This window comes from Condylura cristata, unplaced genomic scaffold (genome assembly GCF_000260355.1).
Source record: "Condylura cristata isolate star-nosed mole 26May11 unplaced genomic scaffold, ConCri1.0 scaffold00004, whole genome shotgun sequence".
NCBI classification, from domain to species: Eukaryota; Metazoa; Chordata; class Mammalia; order Eulipotyphla; family Talpidae; genus Condylura; species Condylura cristata.
This window is the reverse complement of record NW_004567105.1, coordinates 70,893,966-70,909,855: the sequence shown is the minus strand read 5'-3', so window position 1 is coordinate 70,909,855 and position 15,890 is coordinate 70,893,966. Positions and strand designations below refer to the sequence as shown.

Here is a 15,890-nt window from a genome sequence, read left to right as displayed (position 1 = left end):
GCCCTTAAAATCAGTTGTGTAATTTAAGGGTTTTGACAATCTTCTGTATCCATTTTTCAAAGACTACTTATTTCATCTTTAGAAGTATTTTTTAATTAGGTGGTTCTTTAAGGATATAGGGATAAAAATAATACAATAAAAATAAAATAAGAGAGTGGCCCTCCCTGGTGGCGCAATGGGTTAAAGCACTGCACTGGGAAGCTAAAGCCACTTCTGCATGAGTTCATGAGTTCGATCCCCGCCTGCCCCGGAGGTGACCACATGGCAAGGCAGACCTCTCCTGACCTGCCCGCTGCTCCCCTCAGCAGTGTATTTCGTCGATCTGCCTGTTCTGCCCCCCACTCTGTCTCTGGTGAATCCTCTCACCCTCCGCGTCTCTGGCCTGTACCCCAGGTCTGTATGAATAAATAAATAAATCTTAAAAAAAATAAAATAAGAGAATATAGGGATAATCTGACACCCCTTTTTATTATCCTACCTAATCTAAGAACATAGAGAAAGATTATAAATACAGAAATACATTCTCTCTTAGGGCTTTTTTAAAATTGAGATATAATTCAGCTGGTATATTAGTTTCAGATGTATAGCATAATGATTTGATACTCATATATATTGCAAAATGATCAGCACAATAAGTGTAGTTAACATATCTTACTAGACAGTAAAAATTTTTTCTTAGGATATGGTCTTAATATGTGAGTTCCTTACATATTTTAGATAGCCCCTTTATCAGATAGATGCTTTGCAAATTCATTTTCCTGTTCTGATGGTTTTTCTTTGCTCTGTTGATAGGTTTCCTTTGCTAAGCAAAAGCTTTTTAGTTTGATGCAGTCTCACATCTTTTTGACTTTCAAACATACAATATTACCTGTAGGCTACTATGTCAGCCATGCTAAACTTTATAGTTTTGTCCTCTTACCCCCGTTTGTCCTCAATTATGAGTTTTCTTTTTTTATTCTATAAGTAAAATCATATGGAATTCCTTGTTTTTCCACTTGACTTATTTATGTCCTCAAAGTTCACTCAGGTTCTTGCAAATGGCAAAGATTTCCTTCATTTTTATGACTGAACATTATTCTACTGCATTTATGTAATTTTCTTCAACCCAGAACTTAGCATTTAGTTTACTTCTGTATCTTGGTTATTGGAAATATTGCTGCAATGAATAGGAACTGCAGATACCTTTTTCTTTTAAAGATTTATGTATGCATACAAAAGCTGGGATGTAGGTGCAGGGATGAGAGGCTTCACCAGAAACAGAGTGAGGAACAGAACAGGCAGGTGGACTAAGCACACTGCTGAGGGGAGCAGCGGGTGAAACAGGAGAGGTCTGCTGGCATGTGGCTCAGCTCCGTGGTGGGGCATTGAACTCATGCTGCAGTGGCTGCAAATAGCTTCATAGTGCTGACTTTTTGTTAGGATGTCTTTGCCTAGACAGGGTCTTTGTGGTTCCATATAAAGCTTTCTTCATTCTGCTGTATTCTAAGGATTTCACTGCATGCATCCTTATATTATGCTTGAATATACTTTGAGTGTTCTTCCACCGTGGGAGTGTTGATCTCTTTACATTTATTTGTGTCATCTTCAGATTTTTTCGTCAGTATGTTATAGCTTTTAGTATACAATTCTTACACCTCTTCACTTATGTTTATTCCTATGTATTCTTTTTGATGCATTTGTAAATGGGATTTTTTTCTTAATTTCTCTTTCTGATCATGTCATTAGTGTATGGAAATACAACTTATTTTTGTATTTTGATTTGCTTATCCTACACCTTTACAGAATTTGTCTTTTCTATTTTTTATGAAGTCTGCATGTTTTCTATGTAGTATCTATTATATTATCTACAAATAGTAATCTGGATGCTTTTTTATCCCTTAATTGTTCCATCTAGGACTTCCATGTCTGTGTTTACTAAAAGTGGTGAAAGTATGTATCATTATCTTATTCTTGATCCTATAGGAAAAGCTTTCAGCTTTTCACCATTTAGTATTAAATTAGATGTGGGCTTGTTGCATATATGGCCTTAGTTTCATTGAGATATATTCCTTTATAACCATTCTGTTGAATGTTTTTATTATAAATAGATGTTTAATTTTGTGAAATGCTTTTTTTTGCATCTAATGAGATGACCAAACAATTTTTTTTTGGTAATGTGAAATATTGTATTGATTGATCTGTAGATGTTGAATAATCTTGGTTTCCTTTGACTAAATCCCACTTGATTATGCTATATGGCATTACTGAATTTAGTTTGCTTAATATTTTGTTGAAGATTTTCACCATGTGTTAATCAGGTCTGTAATTTTTTTGTGGCATCCTTCTATGTTTTTGATAATCAGGGTAGTATTGACATTATAAAATGAGTTGCTCAGAAATGCTAGAGATTGTTATATTTGGGGCTTAAAAACCACTCTTTTCTAAAGGATTTATTTGTTATTTATACAAGAACTGGATGTAGGCCAGAGGTGTAGAGGATGCAAGGATTCACCAGAGACAATGGGGAGCAGAACAGGCAGATTGACTGAAATACACTGCTGAAGGGAGTAGTGGGTGAGACAGGAGAGGTCTGCTGTGCCATGTGGGTTTTTTCCCTGGCTGGCAGGGGATTGAACTTGCGGTGTAGTGGCTGTTGATAGTTTGACAGTGCTGTCCTTTAACCCCTGTACCCTCAGGGAGGCTGCTTAACACCATTCTTAATGTACAACAATTCTAGCACACAGCTGACATTTGGTGATAATTTCTACGTCCCCACACTTGCCTAAAGTCTGGTTGAGGTTCTGCCTCCAGTTGAAAGAAACTCTGATAGTTATGTTCATTAAAAAAGTTGTACTTACATGTACCATCCATTCATCTGGTCTGAAGTTTACTAGGATTACTACTTTGGGAAAAATGTTTATTGTGACAATTTCCCAGTTATCACTTACTACTAAAAATAGTTTTTTGAAGAAGATAGAGCATGAGTTTTTTTTTTTTTTTTTTTTTGTATAGAAGAACTGGGGTATAGGCCAGAGATACGTATACAGGGTGCAAGGGGTTTCACCAGAAACAGAGTGGAGAGCAGAACAGATGGATTTACTGAAATACACTGCTGAGGGGGAGCAGTGGGTGAGACAGGGAAGATATGCTGAACTATATATGGGCTGGCTTCATGGCCAGGAATCAAATTCAGGCCATAATGGTGATAGTGCTGAGACAACCCCAAGGCCAGGGGAGGCCAAAGTAGAGCATTTTAAATTCACTTTACTGATGAAAAATCTGAGGCTCAAAGGTTAAATATCTTTTTTTTTTTTTTAAAGATTATTTGTACATACAAGAACTACTGGTGTATAGGCCAGAGGTGTGGTGGGGTGGGGGAGGATAGGGTGGGTTGTGGTGGTGAGAAGATTCACCAGTGACAGAGTGGGAAATATAACAAGATGGATTTACTGAAATAGACTGCTGAGGGAAGCAGTGGGTGAGACAGGAGGGGTTTGCTGCACTGTGTGGGTCACCTCCCCTGGCCAGGGATTGAACTGGTGCTACAGTGGGTAGGACAGCTTTATAGTGCTGTGCTTTAACCCCTTGTGCCATCAGGGAGGTCCACAGGTTAAATATCTTGATGCAGACTCCACAGTTGTTAAAAATCTGAAATTTGATATTTAAAGGGCCGGTGGGTCTGAGACTTAAAATAAGACTATTTATTGTGAATCTCATATTTTTTTGTTCCATATGTTACTGGTGTTCGTTCAAAAAATAGTTTACAAAACACATTCATTAGTTTTATACCAGAAAAAAGCACTTCCCAAATCTTCATGTGTTTACCTATAAAAAGCATATAACCTTTATTTTTTTCAGCAGAGTATAAATTTCCTGTTTTACAGATTATTAAGCACTGTAGGTGTGTATTTAATTAAATTCCAAGTAGTTTATGCACCTGACTTTCTTTGCTGTGGAAATGGAAGTGAAAGGTAGTCAGTATGTACCCTATTCAGCACTCTGTGTCAATGAGAAAGGTCACCTGACTTTGGTATACTGTAACAGTATAGTTGGGTTAACATGAAAATACAAAGGGGAATAATGGTTATAGTAAAATATAACCAAAAAAGTAAATATGCAGTTTAAAGAAGAAATTCTCTTAACATACTCATAGATTTAGAAAGCAGCCATCAGATTGTATAGAAACAGCGGGGATTGCCACCCAGAGGAAGATGGGATTAATTGAACATATGGATACAAGGAAAGGAATCAAATATGTGACCATTACAAGAAAGGTTCCCTCTACCATGTAAGATGGAGCTAAAAGAAAAAATAAAAAGTGAAAAACTTGTTTCTTTTCAGGACTCTAGGTAAAGAAGAAACAGTTTTTCTTAAAATATCCATGTATAGATGATCCAGAAAGTCTCAGTCTCAGCTTCAACATTAATATAAAACTGATAATTGAAAATATAAAACCATTAGGGAAACTTGGCAGAATTAAATGTGAAACAATTTTATAGGGATGTTTCACACCAAAATACTTAAAATAAGCCTTCCATATATCAATAATTTTATGAAAATAGCATGATAAAACATAAGTTACCTAAGGAAAGACCTACCATAATGAAGAATAATAAATGGTGTAAAAACTCAGATTAAACTGAAAAGTGAAATAGAAAACTGGAAAGTGGAAATGAGGAATTTTCATCTAATTTACCTTGGAGAGAGAAATACATAGATATTTAGAAAAGATTGAGACCCAGAATTTGGGATTAGTTGAATCAACATGTGTAAAGGAAATTAGAGAGAATGTGGGTGGGAGGGATAATATTTGAGGCAATAGTGGCTTAAACATTTTCAGAATGGATTGAAGTACAAAATCCTCAAATTGAAATAGTACAATGAGCTTTCAACAGGATCAATAAAGATAAGTTATTCCTCGACAGATTATAATGAAACAGTACTTAAAAGACAAAAGTCTTAAGTAAATCTGCACAGTAAATAAAATTACCTAAAAGGATTAACAAATAAATTAACTGTAGTTTTCTTAGTAACAAGCAAAGAGTGAAAAAATATTTTTCCATGTGCTGATGGAAATCTCTGTACCCAGGTAAATGATCATTCTAAAATGCTGATGGTGCAGCCACTGTAGAAAACAGTTCTGAGATGGGCCCTCCCTGGTGGTGCAGTGAGTTAAAGTACAGCACCATGAAACTGGCTGCAGCCACCTCAGCATGAGTTTGATACCCGCCAGAGAGGTGACCCACATGGCGCGGCAGACCTCTCTTGTTCCGCCCGCTGCTCCTCTCAGCAGTAGACTTCATCACTCTGCCTGTTCTGCTCCCAACTTTGATGAATCCTGTCCTCACCTCTGGCCTGTGTACGGTTATTCAAATGTTAAGTATAGAGTTGTCATATGACTTAGGGAAATTCCAATCCCAGAAATATAGCAGGAAGAATTGAAGTTCAAATATGTGTATATCAGTATTCATAGGGCCATTATTCACAATAGGTAAAATGTGGAGACACCCAAAATGTCTATTAGTGGATGAATGAATAAACATCAAGGCATATAACAGGAGGTTATTTAACTATAAAAATGCTACAACTTGAGTTGAACCTCAAATACATTTTCCTAAGAAATAAAACTAGACCGAAAAGTTCCCCCCTATTAAATCATTCAATTAATATGAAGTATCCAGAACAGAGAAATCCATGGAGCCAGAAAGTGGATTGGTGGTTGCCAGGGCTAAGAGGAATGAGGATTAGAGAGTGCCTACTTTGAGGGGTGTGGAGTTTTCTTTGGGGGCCATAAAAATATTTGGAAACTAGGTAGAAATGTACAACAAAATGAATGGACTAAATGTCACTGAATTTTATACTTCAAAACAATAACTTTTATGTTATATGACTTTAACGTCAATTAAAAAAAATCAGTTGAAAATGATCTTGCAGACGAGGTGGCCGAGTGGTTAAGGTGATGGACTACAAAAATGATCTTACTGTTAGAGCTTGTGCCTTTCTGAGAGAAATGATAAAGTATAAGCTTTATTAAATTTGAGCTCAGAAGGAAGCACTATATCAAGTGGGTCAGTTTTAATAAGTACTAATTTCTTTAAAGAAGGAAAATATTGATAACTAAATATGGGAGATTTGGTAAAAGCAAGGTGGCTAGATACATTGATTAACTTTAGAAATATTAAGATAAAGTAGAACTTGAGAAAAAACCCTTATGATAGAGATTATTGCTTTTGTTGAGGAAGGGCACGAAAGACTTTTTTCTCATGTAGTAATCATGGGAAAAAAATTTGAAAATCACTTTCCAGTGGTGAACATAGTAAGTGGAAAAGAGGTCTGAGTGAATTGTATTTTGCAGTGACACAAGTCCTTACAGTGAGCAGTGTCATAGCAGCTTCCATACTGGGGGCGAATGCCTGGCGGTGGGGGGCCTGCTCTAGCCATGTTTTGCTGACTTAAATGAGGGGCACATATTCTAGCCAGAGTCTTTCCCTTCAGTTCCTCTTCTACCCCTCTCTCCCCAACCCCTCCAAAATTTGCCAAGAAAGCAGCAATGGAAGAGAATCTCATTGGTAGAGATAAATCTCACATGATGGGATTTTAGTATTTGTCAGATGACCAAAGGCAAGTTTAAGCTTCTAAAACTACAGCTAACCCCCTCCTAGGTCACTTACTGACAAGATTTGTATCAAAAGTTCCAAAAGTTACATGTAGAACCTAACTCCATCATGAACTATGATACTTAGAAAACTGATGGTCTTTCTGGAAAGATCATATGACACAAAATACATTTAAGGCAGGACTGCCTTGTGAGTGGGGCAAGGTGTATTCCTTTACAGACAGGGTAGGTGTGCAAACTACTGAATATGTGTGTGTGTGTATACATGCAGGTGTATATGTGTGTGTATGTATACATTTTAGTCGCTACCATTTTCCTGTTGTAAAGCTCTACTTCTTTAAGATTAGTATAGTCCTGGCCCTCCCTGGTGGCGCAGCGGGTTAAAGCACAACACTAAGAAACTAAAGCCACTTCCGCATGAGTTCGATCCCCACCTTCCCCAGAGCTGACCCACATGGCGCGGCAGACCTCTCCTGACCCTCCCGCTGTTCCCCTCAGCACTGTACTCACTCAGTTGGCCTGCTCTGCACCCCACTATGTCTCTGGTGAATCCTCTCACCGCCCCTGCACCTCTGGCTTATACCCCAGTTCTGTATGCACAAATAAGTAAATCTTTAAAAAAAAAACTCTTAAGATTAGTATAGTTTTTATGCTTTTATCTTTTTGCTTTTCACAAGAAAATAGTTGGAACCTGGCCTCTGTGTTGTCATTAGCCCTTGGTGCTACTTGTGGGTGCATTATTGTAGGCTAGAACACTAGCCTGTGATGTTGTGGCTCTACTGTCCTCCCATCAGCCCATAGACTTTTAACACCACTGACTGTTTCCTTGAAGAATTTTGAAGGACTGTTTGCTAGTTCCTCACTGTCCTCCCTCTTGACATACCAGCGTACAGACACTCATATGTACTTTCCAGTATTAAAAGGACTGAAATCCTGTTATTATCTGTGACCTCACCCCCATCCTCCCTTCTTACAGAAAAGCTCTTGTTTTCAGTGGTTGGCACACATGGCTGTTTGCACCATGCAACTTATCTCGTCCACTGCCAGAATTTTGGAACTCCACTCAATTGATGTCAATTCAGTTGTGTTTGTTTCTCTCTCCTTTTTTGCCCTCCCCCCATTTTTCCCATCTTCTGTGGTTTCTTGGCTTACACTCAGGGAGAAAGAAAAGATCCCCTATAGGTCTTGCCAGCAAATGAGCTCCATCTTTCTGCCCTGTGAGCAACTACATCAAGACACAGAGTATTTTACCCTGGAGCATTCTTGGTTTTGTTATTTGAGGCTCAGTTATCAAACCTTTTTGCCACCAAAAGTCGGATTTATACTGTCTTAGGGACATGAGATTTCGAAAAATTTGGTCTTCAACAGGTCCAGTGTTGGGAAATTAGAGCGTTGCTTTCTGAGTAAAACTAGGTATAATTTACTTTCCATGTCCTTGTCTTACAACAGGAGAAATGAAAGGCTAATAAGTTCTGTTTTAAAGAGATTTTTTTAGTGTGTCTAGAACAGTTTTGCAGTGCACATGTTATAGTTTACAGTAGTGATGTGAAATTATAAACTATTTGTATACTGCAAATGGAGGACACTTGCAAAATCTTATGATCCAACTAGATGGCATGTTAGGTTTTTTTATCTTCAAGTTTTAAATATTCTAAAATGTTGACACCATTTCATGTTTGTGTTTTTTCTCCCTTCCTTCCTAGAATATTTTCCTTCTTGGATATAGTAACTTTGTGCCGATGTGCACAGATTTCCAAGGTAGTGTATTAACCAGATTTTTTTTTTACAGTAATATCTACATGTGATTCTTTTTAATTATTTATAACCAGATTTTAAATCAACAAATTGAATTATATTAGAATGAAGATGAATTTTAGTTCAAATAAACAGTTGAAAATTAAAATGTCACTTTTTATCTTTAACGTGTTATAATCTGCATTTAATTGTCAACTTAGTGTATAATCAAGAAAAAAGTTTGGAAATACAAAGGTTAAATCAAAACTTTTTTAAAGTCTCAATAAATATTATCTCTTTTCCCCGAATCTCTCCTGTTTTGCCTCCCACCTCCCAGGCTTGGAACATCTTAGCCCTGGATGGAAGCAACTGGCAAAGAATAGACCTTTTTAACTTTCAGACAGATGTGGAGGTAAGTTAACCTTGTTTGAGATAAAAGACTTTTTAAATATAAGTGAATTGCTCATTCTTTCCTACCCTTGGGTTTTTCTAATTTTAGATTTAATAGTAAGATGCCAAGGTAGAATTGAGAAGAAAGACACAGGGCTTAAAAAAGGTATATTATTTACATACATAAAGACCAAAATTCTGTTTGTATTTTTCTCTTTATTGTGTATCAGTAACAGACAACTTTTCCTCTTCCTCATATTTATGAGTTTTATTCATTTTTCTTTTAAAGATTTTTTCCTATTTTTTAGGTATACAAGAACTGGAAGTAATAGAGACAGTGTAATTGTCCATAGTGTTGTTATTTGAGTGGATTCTGGAGTGGATATTCAAGATTGCCCCATGTTAATAAAACTATATTCATTTCTAGTTAGCCAGTTCAGGCATAGAATGGAATTGCATTTTAATCCAGTTATTCATGTAGCATCCTAATAATTCCTTTTCTACTACTCTGTATGTTTATGTCTTTTTGGAAAAGGAAATAAATGGTCCTAACAAGCAATTTTCTGTGAGTTAGTTAGCCTGGTATACCTAAAGACAGTAGCTGAGGCCTTTCATCTCCTCCTCTAGGTTGTTGCGTGCTTGAGAGTCTCTGTCTCCATCTCCCCGGTAGAGCAGAGCACCTCCACAGGCAAGGGCGTCCCACCTTGTATTCCTCCCCGATTGTGGTGCTCTGAGCTGGAAAGTGTGTAAAGACCAAAGAGCTTCATTCCCAATCCTGGAAAAATAGTTCTGACTTGTACTGTAGTTCCTGAATTAGAAATTCTTTAATGCGCTTTCCAGATTTAAAAGCAATGACTTCAATATCCTGTGAACATGCTGACATTGCATGCCAAGCAGGATAATTCCCCTTGAGATGAATAATCTGTAGGATCTGTGTTCATTATATTCATTTGGCAATGTTTTATGCTAGTAGAAGAACTTTTACCCCAAAGTAAAGGAGCATAAAAAACTTACATAAATGTGACTAACTTGGAATGAAGAAAAAAACACTATGTACCTATTTGTAGATATTACTGTAAAGATTTTCTTGTGGTTTTATTTGGTGCTTGAATATTTACCTTGGATTTTCAAGTCATAGTCGTTTTCTTCCCTCTGATGACATATACTTTATAGTTGTTTGGAATTTTGTTTAAAAAATTGTCACGGGGCCAGCATCTTAAGTTGAAAATTCAAACTGTGCTCTGTTATCAGCTTTACTTATGCTTTCTTGAATATTAATATTCGATTAAAGATTTATTTATGTATGCAAATGTACCCCTGGGGTACAGGGCCTTGGGGCCCTTCCTGGCGGCGCTGCAGTTTGAAGCGCAGCTCTGTGAAGCTCTCTGCAGCCACTGCAGCATGAGTTTGATCCCCTGCCAGGGAGCTGACCCACATGCCTCGGCAGACCTCCCCTGTCTCACCCGCTGCTCCCGGCAGCAATGTTATTTCAGTAGATCCACCTGTTCTACCTCCTACTTTGTCTCCGAGGGAGGTGAATTCTCTCAACCCCCTTATCTCTGGCCTGTACCTGTACCCCAGCTCTTGCATGCATACATAAATAAATCTTTAATCGAATATTAATATTCAAAAAATCATAAATAAAGCTGATAACAGAGCACAGTTTGAATTTTCAACTTAAGATGCTGGCCCCGTGACAATGTGTGAGCCTTGAACTTAGCACCCTGTGGTCTGATGTGTCCCAGTGCACACTCAGTGCTCACAGTTCAGTGCCAAGTGTGCTGGTTTATATGAAGCAGTACAAAATTGCCCTTTTCCTTATTTCCCAGCTTGTGGAGGTAGAAGTAATAATATCATACACACAGACTTCAGAATCAGATAAACTTGGCAGAGCCCCAGGTCTGCTGCTTACTAACATGTAATCTTGGCAATTCAACCATTTGCAAAATGAAAATGAACCTGTTCTATATTGATCAGAATTGTGCAGAGAAACAGAAGCGATATGACATGTATAGATCTAGGTCTAGAGAGATTTATTTTAAGTAATTGGGTCATGATTAAGGAGGCTGAGAATCTCACAATCTGCAGTTAATCACATGGAGATCCCGGAGAGGCATGTGAAGGCCTGTGAATCACCAGAGCAGATGGTGTAAGTTGCTGTCTGCAAGCTGACAGGTTTCAGACCCAAGAAGAGCCTATGTTTCAGTTCAAGCCAAAGGCTAGAAGAGACCATTTTCCCAATGGAAACACTCAGGCAGAGAAATTCTTTTGTATTTTGTTCTATTTAAGTCTTCAACAGGTTGGGTGCGGCCCATTCACTCTAGGGAGGGGAATCTGCTTTTCTTAGTCTACTGATTCACATAGTAATCACATCTAGCAATATCCTCACAGACACAACTGAAATAATTCTTGGCTACATGTTTGAGCACCCTGTGACCCTATCACATGCTCATCTCTTACCAACTTGGCACCCATACTCTTCTCCTTAGCTAGACCTACTCTCCAAGTAAGGATAATCCCGAAGCCATAATTTTAACTAAGTGATACAGCAATCCCATGTAAAACCCAGCACACACTAACTCTGTCCTCAGAAGAAGCAATAAGAGCCTGAGTGACGTTCATTCTTTTCCTTGTTATCTTTATCGTAACTACTGTGATGTAGAAGAAACAGAAATTAAATACGATAATAAAGTTAATGTATCTTGCGTTAACATAAGCAAGTAAGATAGCAGGAACAAAACAAATTATTCACTTAATACACACTCAAACACATATTTATAACAAATCAGGACATACTCATAATTAGTCTTTCTTGCCGTAATTGACCACATGGCCACAGTTTGCATTCATAGCTGCTGTTTCTACCCCTTCTGTACTACTTTTGTCTTCTGCCAACAACCGAGCTGGTTGTGGTTCTTTGTGGAGTTTCCCAAACCTTCATTCCTGAAATGCCTGGGCCTTTGGTAGGACCGGCTGGATTGACTTGTACTTTTCTGTTGACTTTAATCACAGGACAGGGTAAACTAAGAGACATCCTGAGGGCTCTGCCTATAATACAGATATACTCTTCATTACTTTCAGTGCAGAGTAATAGTTTATGATATTGTCGTATTAAATGAGACATAATAGTCAAGTAAAAGAGTTGAAATGGTGCCTGCCAAAGTGAAATTACTTAATCGATGTTCATTTTCCTTTTCTAATATCTCTGCCAGTACCAGCAAAAGTTCCTTTCAAAGAGAAAATATCTAAATAGGAGACTGCTAAGAAAGATACAGGGAATTTTTACAATGTATTTCCATACTTTTAGAGTAGTGATGTTCAGCTAAAATAGGATTCCTTTTTATGGCAATGTCGTTTAGATCCCTGTTCGGCTGCGAGTATTCTCACAGCTCACTTCAGAAAGGCTTATAATTGGTTGATTAGCTGTGAGCCCTGGGTAGAAGGACCTACACTTCAGAGTGAAGGCTTTCAAAAATTAGTACAGTTTTATTTTTTAAATATGTAATGTTTAATCAAAAACATTTTTCAATGCTTCAGTCCCTTTACATGCTAGGAGCAGAAATGTTATGCTGGAGGAATGTCCTGAAGTCTTCTTACAAAACATTTCCAGGTCCTGAAGTTCCAGTTACTATACTGGGACATAGGCAGCATGATAAACAAGATTTTTCTCCAACTTTCTTTTTTCAAGGGTCGAGTAGTGGAGAACATATCAAAGCGGTGCGGTGGATTCCTGAGGAAGCTCAGCTTACGCGGCTGCATTGGCGTGGGGGATTCCTCCTTAAAGTAAGTTGGTGCCACGGTGGCTCCCTCACTGTCAGGGAAGCTCACAGCTGACATTTTATCAACAAAATAAACCTGTGTGTTTGTACTTTTCTTTTGTTCTTTCTCTAGTAATTTGCATAGAGTAATGAGAGAACTATGGATGACTTGGGAGTCGGTAGGCCTGGATTAGAAATGAGCTCCAGTAATGTGAGGGGGGTGACCTCTTGGGACGAGTTGTTTCCTATCCCAGTCTGGTCTCTTGCAAGGTGGAGGTGGTTACAACTTTGACATGGAAGTGTTACGGGAACCATGGAAAGAAATGTCTGAAATCCTGGCACATAATAATGTTACATTAGTTCATCTCTATTCCTGTCTTCACTTTTTCGCCTTTCTAGTTTCCTAGAAAAGCTGCCCTTTTATAAAGATTACAATAATAGGCAAAATAATTATTTCCAAAATGTGCTTAGCCTAACCCCGCATATTATTTACTCATATGGGACGTGTTTAATGCACTCATTTTATTATAGTTAGCAATATATCCTACCTGGCAAATGCTTTCCCATCTTTTACTGGATTGTCATTACTTATTGAATCTACTGTCAAGGACATGTTTTGAGCTTTTCTGGAGATATACATGACAAGAATCTTTATGTGCTTTTACATTTTTTTTTAAAAGATTTATTTATTTATGCATACAGAACTGGGGTACAGGCCAGAGGTGCAGGGGCGGCGAGAGGCTTCACCAGAGACAGAGTGGGGAGCAGAACAGGCAGATCGACGAAGTACACTGCTGAGGGGAGCAGCGGGCGGGTCAGGAGAGGTCTGCCTCGCCATGTGGTCACCTCCGGGGCAGGCGGGGATTGAACTCATGCAGAAGCGGCCTGAGCTTCTCAGTGCTGTGCTTTAACCCGCTGCGCCACCAGGGAGGGCCCCTTACATTTTTTTTTAAAGATTTATTTATGCATACAAAACTGGGGTGCTGGCCAAGGTGCAGGGGCAGTGAGAAGATTCACTAGAGACAGAGTGGGGAGCAGAATAGGCTGACTGATGAAGCACACTGCTAAGAGGAGCAGTTGGGCAGGTCAGGAGAGGTCTGCTGTGCCAGGTGGGGGACTGGGAACTGAAGCCACTATGGCTTGCTTGCAGCGCTGTGCTTTAACCCGTTGTGTCACCAGCCTGTGTGCTTATTCTTACGGCCTCTTGGTTTCTTTTTCTTTTTGTCATGTTTTGAGCTAACATTGGGCTGTATATATATGTATATAATTTAGAGGTGTAGAATTGTTTGATGCTGGCTAAAGTTTGAAACACTAGCACTTGAACTTTGTAAGGAACTTGATCTCTTGCAGATCTAAACATTACCACAATATACATCAATTACAGACCTTTCGCAAGAATGTGTAATATATATTGACTGCAGACAGTCGAATTTGTAATAGAAGCATCTGTCACACCATTGCTAAGATAATTGATTCATGACTTCTTAGAAAAATCAAAACATTCACTGTAAATGTTACAAAACAGTGACTTTTTTTTAAGTCAAGAAATTAAAATCATCACACCAGATTTTTTTGAACTTCAAAAACTTTGTAAGCCAGTGGAATGAATGGATTGATTCTGTTTTAATAACAATTGTAAATGTACCGATAGGTCGTAAGATAATTGTAAACAGAATATAAATTCAGTAATGGTTCCATTAAGAAAAAATGTGAATATGTGGATTGTCAGTGAGTGATATCAAAGAAATATATTCTTATTTTGCAACTGGAGTAAAAACATGTATTCTCACAAAAGAATGTTTATTGGGTTACCATAAATTTTATAGCAGAACATCTATATACATTTTTATATCTAAGGACCAGATTACTGTGAGAAATAATGATAAGCACAATCACAGAATTGGGACTCAGAAAAATATTGTTGCTCCCCTAGTTTTCAGTTGTAATCACTTAGAACTAGCCTGGGCTTGCACTCTGCCCCACCATGTATGATTACTGCTTTTGGGCAAGGCTAGCTATTCATTTGTAAATGTTTATTCAGCCCCTGCTAACTAGGTCTGGATTTAGCCAACGGTGATTCAGTAGTAATCCATTAGTAATACTAATGGATATTGCATACATATTCGCTATCTATTATTGTATATGAAATCTTAGGGGTTTTTAACAGCTTTATTCATAAATAACAGTCATAACTAACTGTACATATTTAAATTATACAGGCTTTTGTACACACACACACACACACACTCATGAAATCACTGTAATCAAGATAAGTTCATGTTCTGTTCTTTTTCTCACCATGGTTCATTTCAGATCGTTTCTTTCCTTTGTCTTCCATAATCTGCCCTTAATCCTACCCATTAAATGTTCAGCTCTGTCATTATGGTTTTCATATCAAAAAGGTCAATTTGGGCCTCCTTCGTACAAGGGGTTAAGTCTCAACACTATGAAGCTATCTGTAGCCACTGCAGCATGAGTTAGATCCCCAGCCAGGGAACTGACCCACATGGCACAGCAGACCTCTCCTGCTTCACCTGCTGCTACACTCAGCAGTATACATTGTTAATCAGCCTGTTCTGCTCCCCACTCTGTCTCTGGTAAATTCACTCAGCACCCCTGGCCTGTATCCCAGTTCTGTATGCATAAATAAATAAATCTTTATTAAAAAGTTCAATTTGGGGGCCCTCCCTCGTGGTGCAGTGGGGTTAAAGCACAGCACTAAGAAGCTAAAGCCACTTCAGCATGAGTTGGATCCCCGCCCCGGAGGTGACCCACATGGCACGGCAGACCTCTCCTCACCTGCCTGCGACTCCACTAAGAGGAGCAGTGAGCGAGACAGGAGAGGCCTGCTGTACCACATGCGGCTTAGCTCCCTGGCTGGGGATCAAATTGAGGCCACGTGGTGACAGCACTGAGACTTCACCCCTAAGCCAGCAGGGAGGCCCCTAATTGGGGTCTCGGTTGTAATGTAAGAATCTTCTCATTGCCAGTCTCTCCAATGCCCCATGAATTATGGTGGAAGTGGGTACTATTCCTGGCCCTCAGTAAGCTTTGATTATTGTTCCTATTAATGCTTTTTGTTAATTCTTTCTTGGCCTTGGTAGTTTCCTCACGTATACTCTGATTGGTATACACTATTAAATTCTTGAGGGGAATTCTGCAGATCTTTGAATTCTCTCCTTGTGTTCAGCTTCCTTGCTTCACACTGATTTTTCAGTAGAGCCAAAGGGACAGGCAAGTAGGCCATCAGTCTCAGATAACTACTGAGGTATCAGCTATGACTAACATGTCGTCATTCTAGGGCTTTGCTTCTAAGGTGTGGTCCCAGACTAGTATCTCTGCCATCACTTGAGAGCTTCTTAGAAATGTAGACAGTCAAGCAGTTTGCTGAGCTCTACCATCAGAATCTGCAC

General features: G+C 38.6%; 1 protein-coding gene across 1 annotated transcript in view; it reads left to right on the top strand.

Annotated features, from left to right (window-relative positions):
- Positions 1-15,890, top strand: part of FBXL2 (F-box and leucine-rich repeat protein 2) — a 52,219-nt gene that overhangs the window by 18,543 nt on the left and 17,786 nt on the right. Inside the window, exons 3-5 of the mRNA XM_004676341.2 lie at positions 8,299-8,353; positions 8,667-8,741; positions 12,408-12,502. Of these exons, the coding sequence (XP_004676398.1) occupies positions 8,299-8,353; positions 8,667-8,741; positions 12,408-12,502 (225 nt within the window). The remainder of the gene's footprint in view (positions 1-8,298; positions 8,354-8,666; positions 8,742-12,407; positions 12,503-15,890) is intronic.